The sequence below is a fragment of the Crotalus tigris genome, unplaced genomic scaffold, assembly GCF_016545835.1.
Source record: "Crotalus tigris isolate CLP2741 ecotype Arizona unplaced genomic scaffold, ASM1654583v1 scf7180000023603.165588, whole genome shotgun sequence".
Lineage (NCBI taxonomy): Eukaryota > Metazoa > Chordata > Lepidosauria > Squamata > Viperidae > Crotalus > Crotalus tigris.
This window is the reverse complement of record NW_024100072.1, coordinates 23,773-49,818: the sequence shown is the minus strand read 5'-3', so window position 1 is coordinate 49,818 and position 26,046 is coordinate 23,773. Positions and strand designations below refer to the sequence as shown.

Genomic DNA, 26,046 nt, shown 5'->3' with positions numbered 1-26,046 from the left:
ATTATCAGTTTCGGCAGAAGAGCAGCAAAAGATGAGAGATATTTCCTTTGTGTGTTCTGAGATCCGGACTCTGAAATGAATAGTTCTTCTCTAAGTTACTAGGCCTGACTCTGCTTGGCCTTCTCTAGGTTGACTTGTCTCTTTCTTTCCTCACACCAGAAACAGCTCCAAAGAGGAGGGAGGCAGACCCTGCTTTGATAATGCAACAAGCTAGGTGTTGTAAAGTGGGATTATTAAAACTATGTAGTTGCTGCTGATAACCAGATCTCATTATTTTGAAGGCTTCGTTGGCTTCTTCCAACTCTATGGTTATAAAAACAGAAAATAGTCTGAATGCAAATGGTAAAAATAAGCATGATAGATAGAGATACTGTAGAGACACATAGTTAGAAACAGAAAGAATAATAGAATCATAGGATTTGGAAGTCTTCTACTCCAACCTCCTGCCCAAGTAAGGAAACCTAATACCACCCTGGATAAATGGTTGTCCAATCTTGAAGATCTTCAGTGATGGAGCACCCATAACCCTAGGAGGCAGGCTGCTCCATTCTATTTGCTCTCAATATCAGGAAATTTCATTTTAAAAATCTAGATTATAGATTAAATCTAAATTATAGAGATAGATACCCGTAGAGTCAGGCATAAATTAAAATGAAACCTAGCATCAGATTGTATAAACTGTTGTATAAACAGAGGCATAGAATCACGCAAAGTATTAGTACTGCTTTATAAAACCCTAGTAAGACCACACCTGGAATAATGCAACCAGTTTTTGGTCACTATACTGCAAAAAAGATGGTGACACTTTGGAAAAAGTTAAGAGAAGAGCAACTAAGATGATCAAAGGCCTGGAGACTAAAACATACGAAGAATGGCTGCGGGACTTGGGTTTGGCTAGTCTAAAGAAAAGAAGAAACAGGGGTGACATGATAGCAATATTCCAGTATTTGAGGGGCTACAACAAAGAAAAGGGGGGTCAAACTATTCTCCAAAGCACCAGAAGGCAGGACAAGAAACAATGGTTGGAAGAGAGAAGCAACCTGGAATTAAGGAGAAACTTCCTAACAGTAAGGACAATTAAACAGTGGAACAGCTTGCCTCCAGAAATCGTGGGCACTCCATCACTGGAGATTTTTAAGAAGAGACTGGATAGTCACTTGTCTGAGATGCTATAGGTTCTCCTGCTTGAGTGGAGGGCTGGACTAGAAGGTTCTTTTCTGTTCTATTATATTCTAAACTGTGGCTGCTTATGGGAGAAAGTCTAAAGAATGATCATACATTTTAAGATTTTTCTTAAAGAGTGGCAAAGTAGAAGCCAACCAGAGGATTGGAGGAGGGAATTCAGCCACCAAAAGGCCACACAAGAAGTTGATTTCAAGTGAGCGTCTTTCCTGGCCACAAATGGGGTTTTGAGGTGGCAAAATTCTGCAAGAGCAGGCTGCTGCTATTGCTTTAAAGTGCAACTGGGACAGTCCTATAAAAATGTAGAGTCATTCAGCATAATACACCTCAGTCCTAGAGACATTCTTTCCTATCCTGCTGGGCAAATGTAGGCATTTTCCTAATTTAATTACATGTTAAACAGTGGTTCTCAACCTGTGGGTCGGGACCCCATTTGGGGTCGAACGACCTTTTCACGGGGGTCACCAAACAACGCAGTCCACCATTTTCCCCCCTTTTCCTTAGCTGTGCTACTCCCTTTTATTCTATTGGCTTTTGAAAGCCAATAGAATAGACTCTCTTGAATCGAGTCTAATTCTATTGGCTTTCCAAAGCCAATAGGAATTGTCCAGGCTGTCTCTGCCCTGCTGAGCCCACCAAAAGTCCCATTCTGCAAACGGTGCTGCACCAGTTGAGTAGTCCTCGACTTACGACCGGTTGAGTAGTCCTTGACTTACGACCGGTTGGGGGTCGCGGCATTAAAAAGGTTGAGAACCACTGTGTTAAGAATACACTGAAAAGCATTTTGAAATCTCATATTTACTTAGTTTACGATTAGGGAGACAGATGTATAACCAAATACTATCTGGCAGAAGTTTTGACTGTACAGATGGTATTTTCCTATGGAAACAGAGTGATGGATGAAAGCAGATTTGGGGGGGGGGGAATTGTATACCTAAAAAGTAGTAAAGGAATAATCTTCCAATTTCTTTTGTGGCAAATTACAAATAATTACAATTATCTCTGACTCTATGACTACAAAAAATCTCACCTTTTTTCTATTTTTTTTCTAATCATTCAAACCACAAGTCAATTTAACCATCTCTGCAAGTTCCACTATCTTCACTAATTGTTCCTCTCTTTTGGATAATGTTGAAGAATGAAGAAAGATATCCAATGACTACTATTTGTTAGCCTTCTCCTAAAGCTGTTGATTTTTAATAATAATAATAATTTGCAATGCACTTTTCTCTTTTTTCTTTTCTCTCTGTTTTCCTTTCTTTGTTTTCTTTATCCTGTATTAATTTGTGTTAGCTTTTATGTCTCTCTCCCTTCCTCCCTCCCTCCCCCTCTCTCTCTCCATACCTGACAGGTGATCTGGAATTAAATATATAAAACATTCTAAGCAATGATATCTGAATAGGACTAAATATAAGAATAGAATGCAGTTTTATGAAAAACCATCTAAATGATTGAAAACAACTTTTGTGTGAAACAAAGATGAAACAATATAATTAAAAGAAAAAGAGGGAAAAGGAAGAAAGGTCAGGGAGAGATGAATAAACAGAATGCTATTAATGTTTGATAAAATTATCTTTTGGGAGTGTCCACACTTGTTTTCTTTTCCTATAAAGATACATATATCAACAAATCAGATAGGGCTAACCAAGACATTCCAATCCAGTTTTCTTAGTCAAGAAAAGAAGAATTTCCGGTTTAGTTTCTGCTTTACTCACCCACACCTATGCACCTTCATGTCACTGGAGATTACATTCAACATGCTTAGCTGGAGATTTAGCAATGATGTGTTCCCTTTAGGGAGGGGAATGTCTGAAAATGAGGAAGAAAGTTTCCGCTGAGGGACAATGAACAGAAATTAAAAGAAATAAAGTAAGTAGTCTTGTTTTCATTTCAGTTGTAAGGGTAAATGCTTGTTTTTGAAGCTGCCAGCTTAACTTTGTTGATGATTATTGAAACTAGGTAATACCATGTATAATATTTAAGGAATTACACACTGTTAATGACTCTTTAAAAGCAAAAAGAACAAAGAAATGGCTTCTGATATCATCATTATCATAATAATTTCCATGTATATCAATTCCAATGATATCCTTTCTGCCTGTGGATCACTCATACATATAACTTCTGCAAGTTAATTCAGACTTGAAACCACATTGTCTCTACTCAGAAAGGAAGTGTTGTACACTGCAATAACCAATCTTATATAAGTAGGGAATGAATATGAAAATAATTTCCATATATTTAGAAACTCAGTTTTATTTATATATATTTTTACCAGAGGCCCCATAGGGTGTGCTTGGAGTCTGTTTATGGTTAATAGCTATCTTTCTGCAGTGGACGGCTTCTCCTTACTTTGAATTCTCTTTAGTATAACAAGTCCCATGGCTTGTATATAGCTATGTTAATCTCTGGCTGTTCCTTTTGTAGCGGGAAAGTAGACTTTGTGGTTAATCTGATATATAACTGATATTCAAGGGCATTTTGTGGTTAATCTGATATATAACTGATATTCAAGGGCATTTAATCACCAACGAATTGCACAGGACTCCTACGTATTCAGGCATCTAAAACCAATTAGATTCCAGAATATTCAGCCAGCCAGGAATATCAAACTGTTATGCCAGGAAATGCTGGTAATTAGAGCTATTGTTATACCTTAATCAGCATTTGGTTATTCAGTTCAGTAGTTGCATTCATTTGATGTGCAACATGCACTTGATGCTCACAGTTCACAGTTTGTGCTCTACAACAATCTGAACTTTTTCTTTTATACATGGCCAAGAATGCAATTATAATTTCATTGTTTGATTGCACCACTGTGGGAGCAACATTTTGATTTATCTTATGCAACATAATTTCTATGTTCTAAAACCACAGCTTGTCTTGAGACTCACCAGACAAAATAGATCTGATTTTACTGTGCACTGGTTTAGATGATAATACAAGCTGTGTTTTGATCTTTTGGCTGTATCCTATGTCTTTGGAAGGAACTGGTATATCTTTACCAATACTTCACTTAGATTAATTGATAGCTATTGAACCCAAAGCATACAGCATCAGAAATCATAAAGAATGAATGCAGGAGGTTAGCACTTGTATTAATCATTTTCGTATAAAATATCAAATGCGTATCTGACAGGAGATTTGGAATTAAATATATAAAACATCCTAAGCAACATTATTTACATATTTTTAATCCTAAAACCACACACCAAGAAGTGTATGACCTTAATACTTACAGGTTTAAGGAAATTATAACCCTCTAACTGCTGTACTACTACAGTGCTGTACTACTGGTTGAGTGCTGTAGTTCCTAGTAAGCTTAGGAATAGTCTAGATTTTTCTCTTAAGCCCCACCGCAAGCTTTTGCTGTTTGTATTGATTTGTAATATACAATAACTTAATAATTAAAACATTTTTATTTATTTATTACTATTTTATTTATTAGGAAATTTATTTGCCATTCATCTCATGTCTAACAACTCTGGGTGGCTTACAATATAATGTTTTTTTAAAAAAACAAACATTAAAATCCTCAGTTATAATATAACAAAGCAGATAAAAATCATGAACACAAGATGGTAAAGAAGGGAGCCAGGTACACCGGGGAGGGAGATGGGATTAGGTTTTAATTAGCCAACCACTTCCTGTATGAAGTTCCCTCTGTTGGGCAGAGCCAGGTCTTAAGGCTCTTATGAAATGTCAGGAGGGTGGAAGCCAATATCACCTCAGAGGGTAGAATGTTCTAGAGGGCAGGAGCCACAACAGAGAAAGCTTTTCTCCTGGATTTTATTTAATCTCACCTCTCCCCCCCCCCAAAAAAAAACCTTTCCAGAAGCAAATATGTAAAGACTACAGGGTAGAGAGAATGGAATTCCTTCTTAAATGTGCTTGGCATATTGTATCGGTATATTGCATATGGTTTAGGGTTGGCTTTTTGGATTTATAATTTCCTTAACTAAATTTTTATTTTCATCTTGTTTTATTTGCCTTGCATGCTACCTAGAGTCATTTTGGACTTGGACAGTGCAGAAATTAAATGGAAGGAGGGAGGAAGAAAAGAAAGAAAGAAAGAAAGAAAGAAAGAAAGAAAGAAAGAAAGAAAGAAAGAAAGAAAGAAAGAAAGAAAGAAAGAAAACAGTGTTAAGGAAATTTGCCAATGGGGCAAAAGGTAAAGGCATGCTATTTTGAATTCCAGGATTGATGGGAGCACAGCACAGGCATTTCTCTATTTAGCTATACCTTTCTTCCTTATTGGTACAAGTTCTGCCACAATTCTTCTGTGTAGGTAAACTTTAAAACAATATGATAATGCAAGATAATACAAAGGGGAAGGAACATAAAAACAAGAGCAGAGGGAATGTCCCAATGAGATTTAATGATCCAGAAACTGAACTATAAGAATGATTAAGAATAGATCTAGACACAATGATCCCCAGTACCTGTTGAGATTTAAGCAATTAACAGAAGTCCTGAGAAGTGTGAACAAGAAGAATATTAAAACAATGTATGCCTATGGTTAAGTAAAGGTCAATCCTAGTTGGGATCCATCTCAATCTCTTCAGTGAGGGAGAAAAACAATCTTGGAATGCTGACATGTATTAGTATAACAATGGGAAAAAAGGACAGAAATTCAAAAGTAGAGGAGCATGAAGGAAGAAAATAGAAGATCCATTGTCTTTTTAAAACCCCAAGATGGTTATGAATAAAAATGGTGAAATGAAAAGACACTTTCCTTCTTAGAACTATAGTACTATCAAGTTACAGAACTAATAGAGAATATATAGAGGAATATATTTTAGAGAATCTCCATCCTTCCAGGGCTGGTAATGCGGCCAGTAGGTATTGCAGCACATCTGAGTAATGATAGCAGGTCTTTAAATGCATACTGGCCAAAGGAGAAAGCATGCAGCTGGATCAGCATGGAGTGCAGGATTATCAGTATGCTGATGATACTCAATTTATATCTCTGTCCTACCTATCCTGTGTTGTACGTGGGACTGTCCTTGAACACCTTCAGGAAGGTATAATTGGTGTAGAATGTGCATTTCAAGGTGCTGGTTACCATATGGCATCGGACCAGATTATTTGGGGGATTGGTCTATCCCCAATATATCTTCCCCTCGTACACTCTGACAGGAAGAGCCTCTTCTGAGTACCTTCATTGGAATCTTGTGGCATCCAAGAGGCACACATTCCAGTGTCAGCTTTCCTTCTGACTTAATGAAATGCTCAAATATGCTGGCCTTTAGGAAGGCTATCAAGGCCTGGCTCTTTCCTCAGGCATTTTGGTCATGACATGTTACAGTCCCAGTTGTAACATAGTGTTATTTCTGTTTGGATTGGAATTTAATTGTCTTTTTGTTTCATTATTGCTTGTAGGTTGTGCCTGTGGTTTTATACTCTTTTCATTAGGCTTTATTCAATGCCTTACTCTTTGTAAATTGCCCAGAGTAATTTTAGTTGATTGGTTGGCCACATAACTGTAACAAACAAACACTCTCTGTGGGCAACTTATAGAAAGACAATAAAAAGATTAAAATCCCATTAATAAGAAGAAAGATAAAATACTAAAAACCAACCCAGTAAAACAGCATTAAAAACTAACATATTAAAAGTCCTGGGAGATTTGTTTCATATCACAGTAAGTGCTAATTAAGCATTGATGAAAATGGATGATCTAGGAATGCAAAACATGCTATAAGCAGGGCTTTTTTTGGTCAAAGAACGCCCAGAATGGAGTTACAGCACCTTTTTTGGATGGAACTTTGTAGGGTAGGCAAGGCGGGTTGTATGACATGTGTGAGTTCCGGCATCTTTTTTTTCATTTCACAAAAAGCACTGGCTATAAGAGATACTCTCTTATTGGGTGACCCTATAAGTTCAATGGCTCTGTGTTGTGTAGTGGTTTTATGTATCACTGCAAACATCTTAAACTGACACTGTTTGAGTACGGGAAAGACACCATATCAAGCACACACAAGCAAGGGCGGCCATGTTCTCAGCTAGTTGCAATTTCTATGCCATCTTCTATGGCCACCCATGAAGTTCATGATCCTTGGGAAGGCCTCCTGGCATTGTGAGTGGGACTCATTATGTGGCTTTTTGCTGCATAATGTATTAATTAAAATACCTCAAAGAATTAATGCTATTAACTAGTGAAGGATGTTTATACAGTACTCACAATCTGTTTTAACAACTGTTTTACATCTTTATCTCGTGGAAAGAAAGCTGAGCTTTCTTATTAAGGAATGCTTGAGAAAAACTATTCTTGTGTTGCTGGGGAAATAGGACTTCCTATTTCCATCACTGTTCCTTGATTAAGATATTGAGTGTTAAGATGCAGGTATCTTAACACTCAACACAAGTGGATGTTATTTAGAAGCGAAGATAAATCAGTGATGCAGCTACCGTCCTGATTTGGTGTGGCCCTTGGGTTGCCAGGGAGGAGTTTAATCTTCATACCTGCCTGGACTACACATTTGTGAACCTTCACAGTAGGAGCACTGCTAGAAGGAAGCAGATTGGCTCTTGAGGCAAATCCCACAAAACTTACCATTCTTTATGCATTTGGTTGATCCATATTCACAAGAATAAGCATTTCTTAGAAAAGTATTCAGCAGATTTGGAAGCACTCCCACTTTCTGCAAATGGGAACATGAGAGAGGCTGGGGCTCAATGGTAGAGTGCTTCTTCTGCATACAAGAGATGCAGTTCAAGCCTGGCATTGCCAGCTGGGGCTAAAAAACCTTCTGTTTAAAGAATTGAAGAGAGGCTGACAGACAGGAAAGCCAATTCTGGGTTAGAAGGGCTGTCCGTTGAGCTTTGCGTAGGGAACTGCCTCTACAGAAAAGAGCAGAAAGGCATGCTTCTTTCAAGGGGTGATCCTAATAATATAATAAATTATATTCTGGATGCTCAGAGGAGCCATTACCTTGTATTAGTTTAGAATTTGACTGGCTATTCCTAATGCAGAAAATAGATATTGAGGTGTGATTTAAATTCAGGTTGTATGAAAGGTGATGGTCATCTATATGGCGATGTCGGAACGTAATCAGCCTCTTCTAAATGATTATGTTGTTTCTCTTTCCAGCTCACCTTTCCTGGGCCATGGCTACTATAGCCTCATCTGGCATCACTGTTGTGCCCAGAGGCTCCAGTAACATCACAACAAGTGCTGTGCTAACCACTGCCCAACCCAGCTTCATTGAAGGCCTTATCAACAAAATTCCACGTGAGTCAATTCAAAGGGGTGATAGAATAAACAATTCATTCAATAATTTTATTATGTGTCGCTTAGATGAGAAGCTCCAAAAGGTCCAATTCATACCTAAGTTGGATTTCTTTTGCAACGAGTGATTGGAGGCTTATTATTAGGTTTTTTTTTCATCCATTCAGTCATGTCTGATTTTCAGAGATTACCTGGACATGTCCCTGCGATTTTCTTGACAAAGTTTTTCAGAAGTGGTTTGCCATAGTCTCCTTCCTAGGGCTGAGAGAGTGTGACTGGTCCATGGTCACCCAGCAGGCCTCATGCCCAAGGCAGGATTAGAATTCACAGTCTCCCAGTTTCTAGTCTGATGCCTTAACTGCACCACCAGATACAATTACTTAAAAAAAAAATACTAAACAAATACATTTTTACTAAAAAATACATTTGCTAAAAAAAGATGACCATGAATTTAAGACTTCCAAATAATAGTGTGTGTGTGTATATATATAAGTTGCCTAGCTTCTTTACCTTGTTGATTTAACAGTGACCACTATCACTTGAAACTGATCCTAGAAATTTCCCTACCACCAGCACCCTGGCCAATAAGTGGGTCTATGTGTCCTCACTAAAAAAAAAAAAAAAAAATAAGGCACCATTGTCAAATTGGTTAACATTGCCTAAATACCCTATTTATAAATTTAATCCTTCGTCCCAAATCTGGTCATACCAGGCATTCTTTCTCATGTATATAAGCTGCTCAAAGATACAAGCACGTGCCTGTATTCCTGTATTCCTTTCCTTTTTTTCCCAGCAGAAACAGCCACAAAGCAGAGGGGGAAAATGGAGACAGATAGTTTGTTGGGAAAATGTAGCTAGCTACACTGGGACGTGAAAGAATGGATGGAAAAATGGATGAAAATGAGAAGAGAACTGAATAGGAAAAAAAAGGAGTGAGAACTTAGTTTAGGTATTACAAACAATGGTAAAAATAACCAACATTCCCCTCTAAAACATCAGTTAATTAATCCTTCGCAACTGAGATGCCTGCAGCCATTTGTCTCTGTTGATCTAGCTTTTTTTAGATTAGAGAAGAAGACATCCACAATTTTAAATTTCAAAATATTTTTACAAATAAAGTAGAACATAGCTGGTGATGTAGAAACTGCACAACAATTCCAGTAAACACTGAAAGCTTTTATTTACAGTCCACTACTCCTACATCAGCTTGTATTTGATAGTAAGCCCTTGAGATTTGTATAGAGAGGAAAAAGTGGAGACAAATGGATTCCATTTTGATACTCTTTCATATGGCCCCGAAGACTTGGTTTTGCCAATGGGCCTGTTTGGGGAACCCAATGTAAGATGGAGCCCATCAAGTGGCTTATTGGATTGAGTGATTGCTGTTGTCAGGTACGTGGGAGGTAATTGATTTTTATTGTTTTTTTATATTGGATTTTTGTCTTTGTAAGCTGCCCAGAGTCACTGAGAGTGAGTTGGGCAGGCGTATAAATTTTCATAAATGAATGAATGATTGTCTATGGCTTTACATTACATTAAGTCATTATAGAATGAGGCTTTTTATGGCTTAAAGCAGCGCCCCACCCAACCTTTTGGGCACCAGGGACCGGTTCCATGGAGAAAGGTTTTTCCACAGACTGGAGGGGGCGTGGTTTTGTGTGCTGCCTGCATCCCATGGAAGGGGCTTTGCTTGTGTGTGTTGACTGGTTGCTGGCATGCCATGGACAGGTGCCAGTCCATGGACCGGGGGTTGGGGACCTCTGGCTTAAAGTGTCAGATGTGGTTCTTCAATGTCATGGTTAATCAAACTACAGCCTGATCTGATGGTATGAAAGTAGGCAGAATCATAAATGTGATTTAAAAAGCTCCTCATTTGTAAACCCACCTTGATCAGATCATTTTAGCAACAGAAGAGGAGTCTTCCTTGCATGTTCCTAACATTCTACGTAGTTGTTTATTCTAGAACATTATTCTGTTCTGTTATTGAAGGAGAAATTAGTCGTTCATTTGATTCTCATGGCAACATACACATAATGCCTGGCAACATTGCTGAGATTATACAATTAGTCTTTAAAAGTACTCCTGGACTGAACTCAGACTCTCCATTCTTAAACAATAGGATTGCTGGGAGAGCTTGCCAGGCTGTTTTTTTAAACACAGTGAATGAGAGAAAACATCTCCTCCCTTTTTCAGTTCTAAAGGACAAAAATGTTTTATTGATGTATACGAAAAGAAGAGCATTAGCATCATGGGTCAAGGTATCCAAGCCTACCTTCAGCACATTCTTTGGTTCGGTGATCCTCCTCATTCATTCTTTTCTGACCCATTTTTGCTTTCATCCTTCAGTGGTATTAAAAAGAAATGCAAACACGCCTTGAGGATGACAATAAGATCTGCCATTTTACAGAGAAATTGGAAGACTGTGGGAAAGGAAAAAAGTCACCCCTACCAAATAGAAGTCATGCATGAATACGCTATTACCACAAATGTGTTTATGCATTTACTTTTTAATCTTGTGCTAATTGACTTTGGCAAGATAAGATGAAGGAACAAATTATTTAGCTATTAGGAAGGTGGCATTAGATGTAGAACAAAAATCTTTTTTTAAAAAAGAAAACAAAAGGAACTGACTAAATAATTTACTATACAGTACCTTCTTGGCATAGTGATTATAAGAGTTAAAATATAATTTATGGTAATTCCTACTATTGGTGTCGTTCCAGATGTGCTAGACTCTAATTTCTGATATGGTAACCATGACAGTCAATAGGCATCTTGGCTGAGGGTAATGGAAATGGCAATCTAACTTGGTCTGCTCCCAAATGCAGTTCAAGGTGTTGCTTATGATCTTTAAAACCCTTAATGGCCGAGGTGGCGCAGCAGTTTAGGGTGCAGTACTGCAGGCCACTTTAGCTGACTGTGTTCAGCAGGTCAGCGGTTCAAATCTCACCGGCTCAAGGTTGACTCAGCCTTCCATCCTTCCGGAGTAGGTAAAATGAGGACCCAGATTGTTGGGGGCAATGTAAATATATATATACATTGCTTATTGGTGTACACTGCTTAGAGAGTGCTCGCACTTAAAGCGGTATATAACTCTCATAAATAAATAAATGGCATAGATCCAGGCTACCTGATCAGCTGCCTCATTCTGCTAGGACAGAGATTGGCAACCTTGGCTCTTTTATGACTCGTGGACTTCAACTCCCAGAATTCCTGACCCAGATCAGGAATTCTGGGAGTTGAAGTCCACGAGTCATAAAAGAGCCAAGGTTGCCTACCCCTGCGCTAGGACAAGCCTGTCGTATTTGTACTAGCAGAGAGGGCCTACTTCGAATCCCGTCAGTCAAAGAACTCCAACTATCGGGATCCAGAAGAAGAGCCTTTTCTGCTGCAGTTGCCTGCTTTTTGGAACATCTTACACTTCCTAAATTAAGATCTGCCCCAACCCTCCATTCCTTCTACAGAAGCCTGAAGACTGGGCTCTGCAGGTTGGCCTGGAAATCAAATGGGGGAGTTCCACACCGGAGGAGGCTGTAAGATTAATGGCATGCTCGATATCCCCCTACTTGCTCTCTGTTCTCCACCCATCCACCTTTTGAGTTATCATATTGATGTATTCTCGTTGTGCTCTTTTTTCATTGTTTATTTTATTGTTCTATTGTCCTACTTCTGTTTATACTCCTTTCATTTTCTTTTTTTTTAATTATTGTAAGCTGCCTTACATGGCAAGATGGGCAGCAAATAAATTTAACAAATAAATAAATAAATCTTTGGCGGATATTAGGTTAGGTATTAATTGTTGTAAATGCTTAATTCTCTGACATAGCAGCCTCGTCCCCTGTTTTGCAGATAATGATCATGATTTGCCTCCGTTTGGAAGTGCTACTAGAGCCTCCAAGACTTTGTCGCCATCCAGAAAGGATTCCCTGATTTGCATTACATGATTTCTTTTTTCTTTCTTGTTTCCTGCTGCTGAAACAGTACCCAGATGGGCTCTCATAGCAATTGCTATAGCAGCAGGCCTAGTCCTGCTACTTTTCCTTATCTGTATCATCAAGTGCTGCTGCTGCAAGAAGAAACGCAAGAAGAAGGAGAAACTCCACTTAGCAAGCATTAATGGTGCCTCCACAACAGCCAGCTTGGTAGGTACTGTTCACTTTCAGGATGGAATAGCATTTTGCTTTTTAAGTTCAAGTTTCAAGAGGACTTTAACCCCTGGAGAACTTTCAATGAGTTTTTGGTTACAAGACAGCTTGGCTTCTAGCCTTGAAGTACAAATACATGGCAGGTAGATAGGAAAACAAGATGAATCTCAGTGGTGAGATTCAAATATGTGAACAACTGGTTCTCTGTGTGGATGCCGCTTCTAGAAGTCCGTTCTGGGCAACAAAAAATTAGCTATTGGTTCTGCCAAACCAGTGGTTCTCAACCTTTTTAATGCTGCGACCCCCAACCGGTCGTAAGTCGAGGACTACTCAACTGTTGCAGTACCGTTTGCAGAATGGGACTTTTGGCGGGTTCAGCAGGGCAGAGACAGCCTGGACAATTCATATTGGCTTTTGAAAGCCAATAGAATTAGACTCTATTCAAGAGAGTCTATTCTATTGGCTTTCAAAAGCCAATAGAATAAAAGGGAGTAGCACAGCTAAGGAAAAGGGGGGAAAAATGGTGGACTGCATTGTTTGGTGACCCCTGTGAAATGGTCATTCGACCCCAAATGGGGTCCCGACCCACAGGTTGAGAACCACTGTGCCAAACTGATGTGAACTGGCTGAATCCCACCACTGGATACAATTCAACTGATCTCAGTTAGGGGTTAAGCCAGAACTGGCAACCAGGGAGTCAAACTGGTGGCCATGAATGCTTAATCAAAGTTATGATTCATATTAAGAAGGGCACAGAGCTTTAGTGGTACAGTTGTGTCTGCCATCTTGACTGTTTGATCATCTGTGCAGATGTCTCTGGTAGCTAAATGATTGGGAACAGTTGATATGACAGAGAAGCTCAATCTGGGACTATATTAGTACCTGTGATGGATTATTAATGAAATCATACACAAGTCTGATTTTTATTCCTTGGCTGCAAATACCTATTTCTTAGTACAGGTGCTCCATAGTTAACAACCATTTGTTCAGTGACCATTCAAACTTGTGATGACACTGAATGAGGATACTTATGATGGGTCCTCGGGGATCTGGCTGACACAGTGGGCAAATTGGGCAAACCACCCCAGATTTCTGACCAGCACAGTGTCCCACAGTCATGTGATTGTAATTTGCAATCTCCTCTTCTGCCTTCCCACAAGCAAAATCAATGGGAAACAGGCAGAAAATCAGAAATTGTGGGCACATGAGGTCTTCATTTAACAACCCATGAGGATTCACTTAACAATAATAACCAGGAACTGCTGTCACTAAGTGGTATCATCATATGATATCACACTTTACAATTGATTCACTTAGTGATGGAAATTTCAGTCCCAATTACTGTTGTTAAACAAAGACTACCTGTAACACATTTTCAAAGCACAATTTTTCATTGCTACTAATAAGACTTGATAGATTTTGAATTTGTTTTGGGTTTCCGAGAACTGAATATAATACAATAAACACCAGAGGGTTGTTGTTATAGAGAAAATTAGAAGGTTCCTGAATGTAAGATGGAATATACCCAAAGTCAGTCACCCTTCATAAACCATTTATTATATGAATTGCATTGAAAGTTTGAATGAAAGGTGCCAATATTTTGATGTAGGTCCAGCCTGATTTGGAAGACATCGAATGTGGACTTGAAGATGAGAAACGTGGACGGCTGCAATATTCCCTAGAATATGACTTCCGTGGCCAAGAGGTATACTTCACAAATCCCAGGGTGACAAATTTGCACTCCTCTTTTATTGAAAATCAATATTAAATAGCAATACTTTTCCTTCCTGCATTTCACATGTTTTGTTTTCATGTGGGCAACTTTGTATGTCTTCCTTATTCTACATTGATTCTTTCATCCAGTTTAGAAAAGCTACTGTCCTATTGGTAAATGCTCATAAACTGCATAGCTTCTGGGTTCTTCCTATTCATTATTACTCCAACAGAACTTAAGGGAAAAGTTAAAGCATTCACTGAAACAGATACGGGTCCAGTATTTTGACTGACTGTGGTTGCTCAATAGGTCTTTATTCCCCATAATGTTTGGGCAGCACCAGCAAGCAATCAGAGAATGATCAGATTTTGGGAATCTAGAAGTTTATTGAAGGATGTTATTGTGCAGTAAGGAGACCAATACAGCAGAAACAAACCCAACTGTTCCCTAGAGTCAAATTTTATCCAGAGGATCTAATGTCACAACTTTTACGAACTTTACTTTTCTATTTTGGTTTGCTTGCCTACTCCACTTCTAGCCCATTTCTACAGATTTGCAAATTTAACACACTCTGTCCATTTCAAGAGTTTCATATTTTTGAATTGATTCTGTAAGTTGAAGGTTGGAGTAAAGCAGGCAGCAGATCTAAAGGCCATGGACAGTGGAGGTACTTCTGATCCCTACGTGATTGTCTTCCTGACATCTGACATAAGGAAGAAGTATGAAACAAAGGTTCACCGCAAGACACTCAGTCCTGTTTTCAATGAGAGCTTCATTTTTCAGGTAGGATGCAAGGTCCTCTGTAAGTTCATTGACCTGATTAAATTCAGTTTGGTATTCTTAAAATTTAGCATAGAAGTTTGCAGAAATATTCACTAACAAACTTTTCATTGTCATTTCATGCTCTTGGTTAGTTTAATTTACTTTAGTATGATTTGTGATGTTGAGTTTACAAACCCTGTCTTCTATTAAAATCACTTGTAGACTTCTAGTTCATATATTTAGGATAAAACAAAAGTAAATTTCTGGATTTAGATTAAGGTGCGTGTTACCCAGGGCTTTTTTTCTCACAAAACGCCCAGAACGGAGTTCCAGCACCTTTTTTGGATGGCACCTTGTAGGATAGGCAAGGCGGGTTGTATGACGTGTTCCGATACCTTTTTTTTTTTTTTTAGAAAAAAAGCACTGGTGTTACCTATATACTACTAAAATTCTTGTGTTTGTAACCTTTAATTGTGCAAAATGGTGCATCATAAGGCAAAACCTTTTCAACCAAGGTACCTCAAATGGGCTAACTTACAAAATACCAGGAGCCATCACTCCTGTGGGAATGAAATTTTGGAAAGTTCTTACTGTTTTCTGTGCCACTGCTGTTCAGTGCTGTCATGATGATGCTGCAGTCACGTGATTCTCAGTTACACTTCCTGGTACCTCCCTACAAGTCAGTCAGGAAGACTGGGAAGCTGTCTGGGATAAAGTCAATGGAATACATGACTGTGGCTGATGGTGGGAGTTCAGTGCAGTTTGGAACTTGCAACTTCTTTCCTGGGAAACTTCCAGGGTGAAAGTCAATGGGGAACCTTGCAGAGAAGGTCACAAGTTCCTCGGGTAAGTCTCCTGCACCTGCACAATCTCTGGCAACCTCTCTGCAGTCGTGAATATATCTGAAATAATAATCCAACAAGTCACAGGTTGTGTAGTTATCTACAAAACCCTTAATGGAGTAGGGCTTGATTCTTAGAGGAGCTGCCTGTCTATGATAGTCCTTGGGGCAGAGTGGATATGCCTTGGATCCTTTTGATTAAATATTATCATCTACCACAGTGTTTCTCAACCTTGACAATTTTAAGGCATGTGGACTTCAACTCCCAGAATTCCACAGCCAGCATTGCTGGCTGTGGAATTCTGGGAGTTGAAGTCCACATGCCTTAAAATTGTCAAGGTTGAGAAACACTGATCTACCAAGACCTAAGAAGTATACCTTGTTTGTTGTGGCACCTGTAACACCATTCTCTCACTCCAAAATCCCTACCGGTCCCACCCTGTTGGAAAACCAATGTTGGAGAACCAATCTTGGGCAAAATGAGTCTTGGACACAACTTTTTGACACCATTCTTACTTTGCAGAGTGATTTTCCCATATCACACAGATTCACTGCTTCATAATTTCAGAAAGACGTGGAATTTCATCCATTGGTAGAAGTGAAATTGCCATTCTCTTTTTACCCCATCTCTAGGTCTCCCAGGCACAGGTGACTGAAGCTGTACTGATTATGCAAGTGTATGATTTCAACCGCTTTTCTAAACATGACATAATTGGTGAGGTGAGTCTGCCTCTTGTGGATGTGGACTTACAGCATGTAATGGAACAATGGCTTGATCTGTCTCCAGCTGGCAAGATAGAGGTATGTATCTCAGACGTGAGGGTGACAATTTTTTTTAATTTGAAGTGATCTGGCATCTTATTCATTCTGGGCAAGGGAAGCAACTCCCAGCTTCATTTTTATGGGTCAAAAGCTTTCCAAAGGTATATCATATGGACATGAAACAAATGTTTTTGCCTTGAGTGGTATTAGTTGTTACTTCAGATACAACAGCAATAAACTGAGAGTGATAAGCTGAATAATTATTTCATTTCAACTACTCAATTTTCAGAGATGGAAAAATAAGAAGCAAATAATTTAGATGCCTTCCTTATTAGTCATCTCACCCTCTCAGTGCCAGACCTCTTGTGGATCCCCAGGCGGAAAAAAAAACCCAAATAACTCTGACCCCAATCACAAAATACCTGCTCAGCTTTGATGCAGAAAATGGAATAAAATATCACAAAAGTTCATTATGAAACTCTGGAGCTGGGGAAGGAAAATGCAGACTGGTTTTGTTTAATCGAAGAGTTAGAGCTTGGTGCTGATTCTCTTGACCAGTCAAAAGTGCTCTTTCAAGCTTAATTATGCAGATTGTATCACTTTACTATTATAGGAGTTTAATTATATAGGAGTTGTTTCCCATGCTGAAGAGTTTGTAAATTCTTCTGCATGTGGGGCATATAATGATAATAATAATAAGAATAATGATGATGGTGATGATGATGATGATGATGTTGGAAGGGACCTTGGAGGTCATCTAGTCCAACCCCCTGCTCAGGCAGGAAACCCTATACCATTTCAGACAAATGGTTGTCCAGTCTCTTCTTAAAAACTTCCAGTGTTGGAGCATTCACAGCTTCTGGAGGCAGGTTGTTCTACTGATTAATTGTTCTAACAGTCAGGACATTTCTCCTTAGTTCAAAGTTGCTTCTCTCCTTGATTAGTTTCCATCCATTGCTTCTTGTCTTGCCTTCAGACGCTTTGGAGAATAGCTTGACTCCCTCTTCTTTGTGGCAGCCCCTGAGATATTGGGACACTGCTATCATGTCCCCCCCCCCCGTCCTTCTCTTCATTAGACTAGACATTCCCAATTCCAGCAACCATTCCTTATATGTTTTAGCCTCCAGTCCCCTAATCATCTTTGTTGCTCTTCTCTGTACTCTTTGCCAAGGAAGGAAGGAAAGATCTTTTGTAAGGCAATATAATAGGATATATGGAAATTGAAGGGGTTATAGCACCCCAGATGTTGCTAAACTGTAATGTTTAGTTGTTGGGCAATCTGGCTGGGATTTCTGAAAGTTACAGAGATCTAACTGTCTCCCCTCCTTTCCTGTAAGGTAAAGTTAGCAGTGAGAGCATTTACTCTGTGTTTGTTTTCAGACTAGGCAGTCCCTGTGAAAAGAGATTAGACTAAATTACTCTGTTTTTTCTGCTAGTAAAGAAAAAGTTTTTCTTAAGCAGGCTTTTGAGAATGGGAAAAATGGCTTTGTTGTTTGTTTTGTCCCTTATTTGTGAGCGTGTGAACCATTTTATTCTGTTTACTATTAGCGGCCTTGGGCACCATTATTTGATGGAAAAGCTGGGAATCAATACAATCATAAATCTCTTCATTTCCTGTTGTGTGCAAAATGTTGTGACACCCCAATCAGATTGTAAACTTTGATAAATCCCCCAAAAGAGCAGATGCTATCACAACCCTTACATGGTATAATGTTAAATTGACCATCTTTCTACAAATTTGAATGCACTGTTACAATTTATGCACAGTTGATTATAGATTCATGATAAGGACACTGTAACTATTGGCAGATGCAGAAATTCACTTGATTTGATGCTATAGTTTTTACAGTACAGTGGTTAATAAGTTCCCTAAAAGTGATTGAGTCATTAAGTCTACAATTACCAAGGTGAAGAAAATTCCACTGGGTATATAAACATTCTGAACCTTCAAATCTCTCAGGCTGTGATGTCTGTTTATTTTAATAGTTCTTAACTTTTCTAAAAAGAGTTGTCTGAGTGTTTGAAAATGAAGATCATTCTGTCTTATAAAATAGGGGAATGCTATAAGGGAATCTTTGCTAGCAATTTCAGCTGTGAGAAATGTTGTGAGAGGAAAGCTATGTGGAACCGTGGAAGTAAAGACTAGACCTGAAAAACTAAGAAAAATCTCTGGTGGGACTACTTGGAAAGTAGGAACTACTTGCAAAAGAATACCCTCTGTGAGTCACCAACTGAAAAGTTGAGCAACAAACAATATAGCATTGTTAAGGCAACAATGATCTGCACGGGCAGTTGTCAAAAGAACATCTTTTTTCTCATCACAAAAGTTATTGCATAATATGCATAAAAACAAAACTGAGAATATTGAAACATTTTGGGATAAAATTGTTTGGACTGATGAAACAAAAAACAAACACATCATAACTACATAAGATACATTTGAAGAACAAGATGTGGAAGGTTTAAAGAAAAAAGCACTCTGCCAGCCATTAAGCATGGTTCTGGTCCTATTATGTTTTGGGGCTGAATGGCAGTCATTGACCCAGGAAATTTTGGGCAGGTAAAAGGAAGAATTGGTTTAGGTAAATATCAATGTATCTGAGGGAAGCTCAGACAGCTGCTGCTGGTTTTGGACGTGGCGGGCGTGGATCTGGCGGAAGGAAAGAAAAAGGAGAAAAGAAAGGGGGTGGGGGTTGTCGGAGAGAGACCAGGTGAAGTTGAAGAGGGATTTGAGGTTTTAGCTGATCCCTTTCTGTGAAGGAGAAGGAAGGAGAGAGTGAGAGAGAATGAGAAGGTGGAATTTTACTGCTTTCTTTTGCAGGGGGGATATCCCGAGCAGAGGCAAGAGAAAGAGAGTGAGGAGAGAGAAAGTTGCTGGGGTTGCTAAATTCATGTTTTAACAATAAAAGAAAGGGGGGAGGGGTTTTGATACCGACGAGACCTGAGACTGCGAGTGACGACAGAAGAGAAGGGGAGGCTGGTTGTTACTGCTTTGGAGACTAGCGGTCATCCAAACTTTGATTATTGTTACTTGTGCAGGTTATAGACATTGTGGGGAATTGTCCTTGTGGGGCAAGCTGTGACTAGCTTTGTTCGTGTTCCTATTGCTGCCTGGAGCCGGGGTTTTCCCCACCCCACTTGTTTCCAAACGGTCACTGAGAAATCATTGACTATTGCTGCTATGACTGCCTGGGGCTGTTAAACACCATCACACATTGACTATCGGGGCTAGGGGCTGGTCATCTTTGTACCTGAAAGCCCCCCTTTTGATGACGAGAGTCTGCCACCTCCTCACTTCGCGTGAGCTTCTGCTAGAAAGGATACTTCACTAACACCTTGAGAGTGCAGCTGCAGAGCGTGATGGAGGGGAGTGGGGCTGGGAAGGCCTGGGCTTTGGCGGCCTCTGAGGGGGTAATGCTACACCAGTGGTTCTCAACCTGTGGGTCGGGACCCCATTTGGGGTCGAACAACCATTTCACGGGGGTCGCCAAACCATGCTGTCCGCCATTTTTTTCCCTTTTCCCTAGCTGTCCTACTCCCTCTTATTGGTGGCCACACCCATTTGGGGGTCACCACAACATGGGGAACTGTATTATGGGGTCACGGCATTAGAAAGGTTGAGGATCACTGTGCTACACCATGAATGGTTTTCTTCTCCTACTTTTCTGCTATTCCTTTTCAGTAGGTCACCAGCCCAGAGGGAAAAATACATGAATCTGGAGTCTGCAGCAAAAATGGGGTGGACCTGACTTTTGGGGACTCTCGAGTAGAAAGTTTGTCTGCTTTCTGATGTCCCATTTTAGCATTTCTTATTCATATTTGTCTTTATTTGCAATAAAAACACATTAAACATGAATAAAACAAATGTTAAAAACTAAAATTCATAATAGAGATAATCTAATTAATTGATAAGTTATAATAGCGCAGCAGACCAAACACATGTTTCAATATCATTCTGCAAGGAAACAAAAAGAGATGCAACCAAATCATATAATTATTGTAGCTTTACATCATTAACCCAGAAAGCATACAGCCCATCCTTTCTGATTCATTCTTTAAGGATCCAATGGCTTCAGAATTAATTTTAACCTCAGGACCAAAGGAACATTTTAAACATTTTTAAAGATTTGCATCTATTGATGTTCCATTAATGATAATGCCAATTGTTCATTCCATAAGTCACAATGTCAGTTATTTTCAACTTCAAAAATATTTTTAAATTTCTGCTTTAGGTGCAAAATTTGATTTCAGAACAGGCTCCATCAAAAATGATATCATCTTAGGGCTCTTTGGGTTTCCTTACATATCTGTTTCATATTGAGCAATCAAAACATTTAAATTGGTTTATATTGCCAGAGTCATGAATTAGGCAACGGAAATTCTACCTGAAGTTGTTGACATTCCTTAAAATAATCACTATAATAATTAATTAAAAGTAATTATTCCAGAGTTTGCCTATACTTTCCAATAGAAAGTCTTACCTCTTATATTTACCATAGACTTCTTCCATAAAATAAATATTCATGACATTAGTAGATGGCCCCAAATATAGCTATTTGCTTGCAAACCAGGAAGTGAAAGACTGTTTTTGCTACGTGGGACTGATTGAAATCATTGCTAAGATCTTAAGAGAAATACATAACAACTTTCCAATAAAATGTATAAAAGTTGGTATTCAGTTAAATTCTCATTCTGCATAAATATAAATGATAACATAATGTCTAGTGATATTTTTGAGATGCTGGTAAAGTAAAACTCCTTTATCAAAGATAATTTCATCTTAGCCAGTAAAATCCTGGTAGAGTATTTTCCCATATAAATTTCCTCAACAGTCTCTTATCTTAATAAAAATAACTATTTGGAATTAACAACAGTATATATCTTTAAAAAGTGCATCAGTTACGTAGTAATATTCATTTTAATAACATTAAATTAAATGGATTTTAAATTCATCCATTGGTTATTAGAATCTAACTTCTAACATTCAATATACTAAGTTTGAGATGTTTTTAAAATTGTATAAATCAAAATATTTAATATATTCTGTACACATTACAAAACCCAACAACTTATATCGACCTGTTTATAAATCAGATTCCAGAGAAAGTAAATTAGATTGTCTCAATTAATCTTATAGCTTGAATATTTACCATTAATCAAGTGAGGCAATAAATTAGAATATTCATACAATATTTTCCAAATATCAGCAACATGTAAAATAACTACATTCTGAATCTGAATAGCATGGTATCTGCCAGTGTAATACCAGTAATACTGCAAGATTGCCTGAGAATAATTGTTAATGGCTCAAGAATTAGATCATAAACCAATAGAGCAATTGGGCAACCATAACAGTTGCCATGCTATAATTCAACTGATAACTCAACTAGTCTAAAAATTAAAAATGTTATTACACTTGCTATTGGTTTCAAATAATAAATTTCAATCCATTTAGTAAAAGAAGATGGGAATCCATACCTACACATGTCTTGCTTAAAAAAATTAAGCTTACCCAAGTCTAAAGCTTTTTCAGCATCCCAAAACATTAATATATCAGAATCCAATTTAATAATAATAATAATAGTAAAGTTGGAAGGGACCTTGGAGGTCATCTAGTCCAACCCCCTGCTCGGGCAGGAAACCCTACACCATTTCGGACAAATGGCTGTCCAGTCTCTTCTTAAACACTTCCAGTGTTGGAGCATTTACTGCTTCTGGAGGCAAGCTGTTCCACTGATTTATTGTTCTCACTGTCAGGAAGTTTCTCCTTAGTTCTAGGTTGCTTCTCTCCTTGATTAGTTTCCACCCGTTGCTTCTTGTCCTGCCTTCAGGTGCTTTGGAAAATAGCTTAATTCCCTCGTCTTTATGGCAGCCCCTGAGATATTGGAATACTGCTATCATGTCCCCCCTTGTCCTTCTCTTCGTTAAACTAGACATACCCAATTCTAGCAACCGTTCCTTATATGTTTTAGCCTCCAGTCCCCGAATCATCTTTGTTGCTCGTCTCTGTACTCTTTCTAGAGTCTCAACATCTTTTTTACATCGTGGTGACCAAAACTGGATGCAGTATTCCAAGTGTGGCCTTACCAAGGCATTAAAGAGTGGTATTAATACTTCACGTGATCTTGATTCTATCCCTCTGTTAATGCAGCCTAGCACTGTGTTGGCCTTTTTTGGCAGCTGCAGCACACTGCTGGCTCATATTTAGGTGATTGTCTACTAGGACTCCGAGGTCCCTCTCACAGTTACTACTATTGAGCATGGTGCCACTTATGCTGTACTTGTGCATTTGGTTTTTCTTTCCTAAATGTAGAACCTTGCTTTTTTCACCATTGAATTTCATTTTGTTAGTTAGTGCCCAGTGTTCAAGTCTGTCCAGATCCTTCTGTACCTGAAGCCTGTCTTCTGGCGTGTTGGCTATTCCTGCCAGCTTGGTGTCATCTGCAAATTTGATGAGTTCCCCATCTATCCCTTCATCCAAATCGTTGATGAAGATGTTGAAGAGTACTGGGCCCAGAACATAGCCCTGGGGCACCCCACTACACACTTCCCTCCATATAGATGCAGTTCCATTGAGGACCACTCGCTGAGTACGGCCGGTCAGCCAGCTACGGATCCATCTGGTGGTGGTTCTGTCTACCCCACATTTTTCTATCTTTTATCTTAAGCTATATCCAAAATATCTATTTATGAGTGTAAATTATCTGATGCTATTTGGTTTTGAAAAATCCAGACTGAGTTGGATGAATTATGCATGGTGACACTTTCTGAAATCATCTGGCAAAAAGCAATAAATATTCTTGCATTTATCATATGGATCCATAAATTGTGCAAAATTCAAAATCTTTACCTGCTTTTAAAATCAGTGCTGTAGAAGCCTCATAAAAAGTCAAAGACCGTTTACTGGATTTAAGTAATTCATTATAGACCTGTGACAATAATGGGTCAACAAATCTACAAAACACTTATACCATTGGACAGAAAAGCTGTCCAATGGAACTTTCACATTTTATCTTCAATATATCTTGCAGTTTTAAAGATACCTTCCAAAAAAATCAACAGATTGGATAGCAATGTCTTAAAGTTACCCTATTATTATATTTAAATAATGCAAAATAGAGTGGGAGAACTGAAACTGTCTACTTGATTTTGGAAGGAAGAAGGACTGAGACCAACCAATGCAGGGAATCATAAGCCAATGAGCATAAACTCACCCTCCCTCTTTTCTCAGTGAAATGGGGTATGCCTGTTCGCTCCTTCTCTACATTATTCAAAGCCTGCATAGATATAAAAGGAAATCAGGAAATAAAGAAGGCTAATTACAAAAGCTGAGGGAGAAACGACTGAGGTAGAGGTCATTCATGATCATAGGGGTGATTATGAGATGTCTAGGCTTCCAACACTCCCATTTCTATGTACTTCTAGCTTCTTGACTTACCGTTCAAAGTGAAAACATTTTACACGTGTCAAAGCTGTTCTTGAATGGTGTTGGATTAAAGGGAAAATTCTACTATTATAGCAGTGTAATTAATGATAGCTGATACCTATCTCCTCCTTTAGGGAGAAGATAAGGGCAACACCACGGAGACAAGGCCCAAACTACATTAATGTCCACTCACTTTATAATAAGGGATACTTAACAGTCACATTCAAAATAGTGGAAGACTAGACATTTTGAAAAGCTTCAGCAAATAATGGATTCTTTGTTGTAGCATATATCAAACTGAGTATCATCTCTCTCTTGATCATCAACATAGGCTGTTTGAAGAAATCTCATTTGAATTCAGCCTGTGCTGATAGCAGATATTATTATATCTTTGCAGACAGATTGTTTTTTTGTCTCTTGAAATCCATTTTAATCAAAACATCAATTTTCTAAGATAGAAAGAAGCACATTTCATTCCCTAAGCTCATTAAAGGAATTGGGATGCTGTTGTTGATCATCAGTGGGATTATGGAAGTATGCAAATCTCAGAAATGAATAAATAAAAATAAGTATGCTTCGCTTGTGAGTATGCTAGCTTAATAGCACCTTGACATCTGTGAGACAACTCTAATAGTTTTATTGCTGGTGTAGAAATGGAATATCCCCTAGAGGGCACTATTAGCAATTATATTACCACAGAACTGATAATATCTCAGGCTGAATATGAATGGTTAATGAAGTTTGTATGTTGAGGCCATTGAGCAGTAATGTTACTACATTTTGTTGAAGAAAAGCGTATTCATTTTGGGATCAATTGCCCAGAGCATGGATTTTATTGATGTGCAACACAGGCAGCTGCTCATGGTGATGATTAGTTGAAGCTTGTAATAGTACAAATTGAGAACTTTGTATGGGGTATGTTTATGTGTATCTGTCCACACACGCACACACACACACACACACACAAACTCCTATTCAATGAATCAACATGCAATTGATTGGATTCATAATCATGGTTTTATATTGTTGTTAATTGCGAAGTCATGTCCGACCCATCGCGACCCCATGGACAACGTTCCTCCAGGTCTTCCTGTCCTCTACCATCTTCTGGAGTCCATTTAAGTTCTCACCTACTGCTTCAGTGACTCCATCCAGCCATCTCATTCTCTGTCGTCCCCTTCTTCTATTGCCCTCAATCTTTCACAGCATTAGGCCCTTCTCCAGTGAGTCCTTCCTTCTCATTAGGTGGCCAAAGTATTTGAGTTTCAACTTCAGGATCTGGTCTTCTAAAGAGCAGTCGGGGTTGATCTCTTCTAGGACTGACCGGTTTGAACGCCTTGCAGTCCAAGGGACTCGCAGGAGTCTTCTCCAGCACCATAGTTCAAAGGCCTCAATTCTTTGGCGCTCAGCCTTTCTTATGGTCCCAACTTTCACAGCCATACATTGCAATTGGGAAAACCATGGCCTGGACTATACGCACTTTTGTTGGCAGGGTGATGTCTCTGCTTTTTAGAATGCTGTCTAGATTTGCCATAGCTTTCCTCCCCAGGAGCAAGCGTCTTTTAATTTCTTGGCTGCAGTCCCCATCTGAGGTAATCTTTGAGCCCAAAAAAATAAAATCTGTCACTACCTCCATTTCTTCCCCATCTATTTGCCAGGAATTGAGAGGGCCGGATGCCATGATTTTGGTTTTCTTGATGTTGAGTTTCAAGCCAACTTTTGCACTCTCCTTCTTCACCTGCATCAAGAGGCTCTTTAGTTCCTCTTCACTTTCTGCCATTAAAGCAGTGTCATCTGCATATCTTAGGTTGTTGATATTTCTCCCGGCAATCTTAATTCCAACGTTTGATTCATCTAGCCCTGCCTTTCTCATGATGTGCTCTGCATATAAGTTAAATAGGCTGGGCGACAGTATACAGCCTTGCCGGACTCCTTTTCCAATTTTGAACCAATCAGTGGTTCCGTGTCCAGTTCTCACTGTTG

The 26,046-nt window shown here is 38.8% G+C and overlaps 1 protein-coding gene across 2 annotated transcripts in view; it reads left to right on the top strand.

The window, feature by feature from the left end:
- The first annotated feature begins 2,898 nt into the window (after positions 1–2,898).
- Positions 2,899–26,046, top strand: part of LOC120297224 (synaptotagmin-A-like) — a 31,085-nt gene continuing 7,937 nt past the window's right edge. Inside the window, exons 1-7 of one of the 2 annotated variants that reach the window (XM_039319600.1) lie at positions 2,899–3,051; positions 5,189–5,353; positions 8,276–8,416; positions 12,395–12,555; positions 14,168–14,263; positions 14,888–15,055; positions 16,509–16,676. In XM_039319600.1, coding sequence (XP_039175534.1) covers positions 8,293–8,416; positions 12,395–12,555; positions 14,168–14,263; positions 14,888–15,055; positions 16,509–16,676 — 717 coding nt within the window. In that variant the 5' untranslated portion in view covers positions 2,899–3,051; positions 5,189–5,353; positions 8,276–8,292. The remainder of the gene's footprint in view (positions 3,052–5,188; positions 5,354–8,275; positions 8,417–12,394; positions 12,556–14,167; positions 14,264–14,887; positions 15,056–16,508; positions 16,677–26,046) is intronic. The other variant, XM_039319599.1, reaches the window with a different exon arrangement.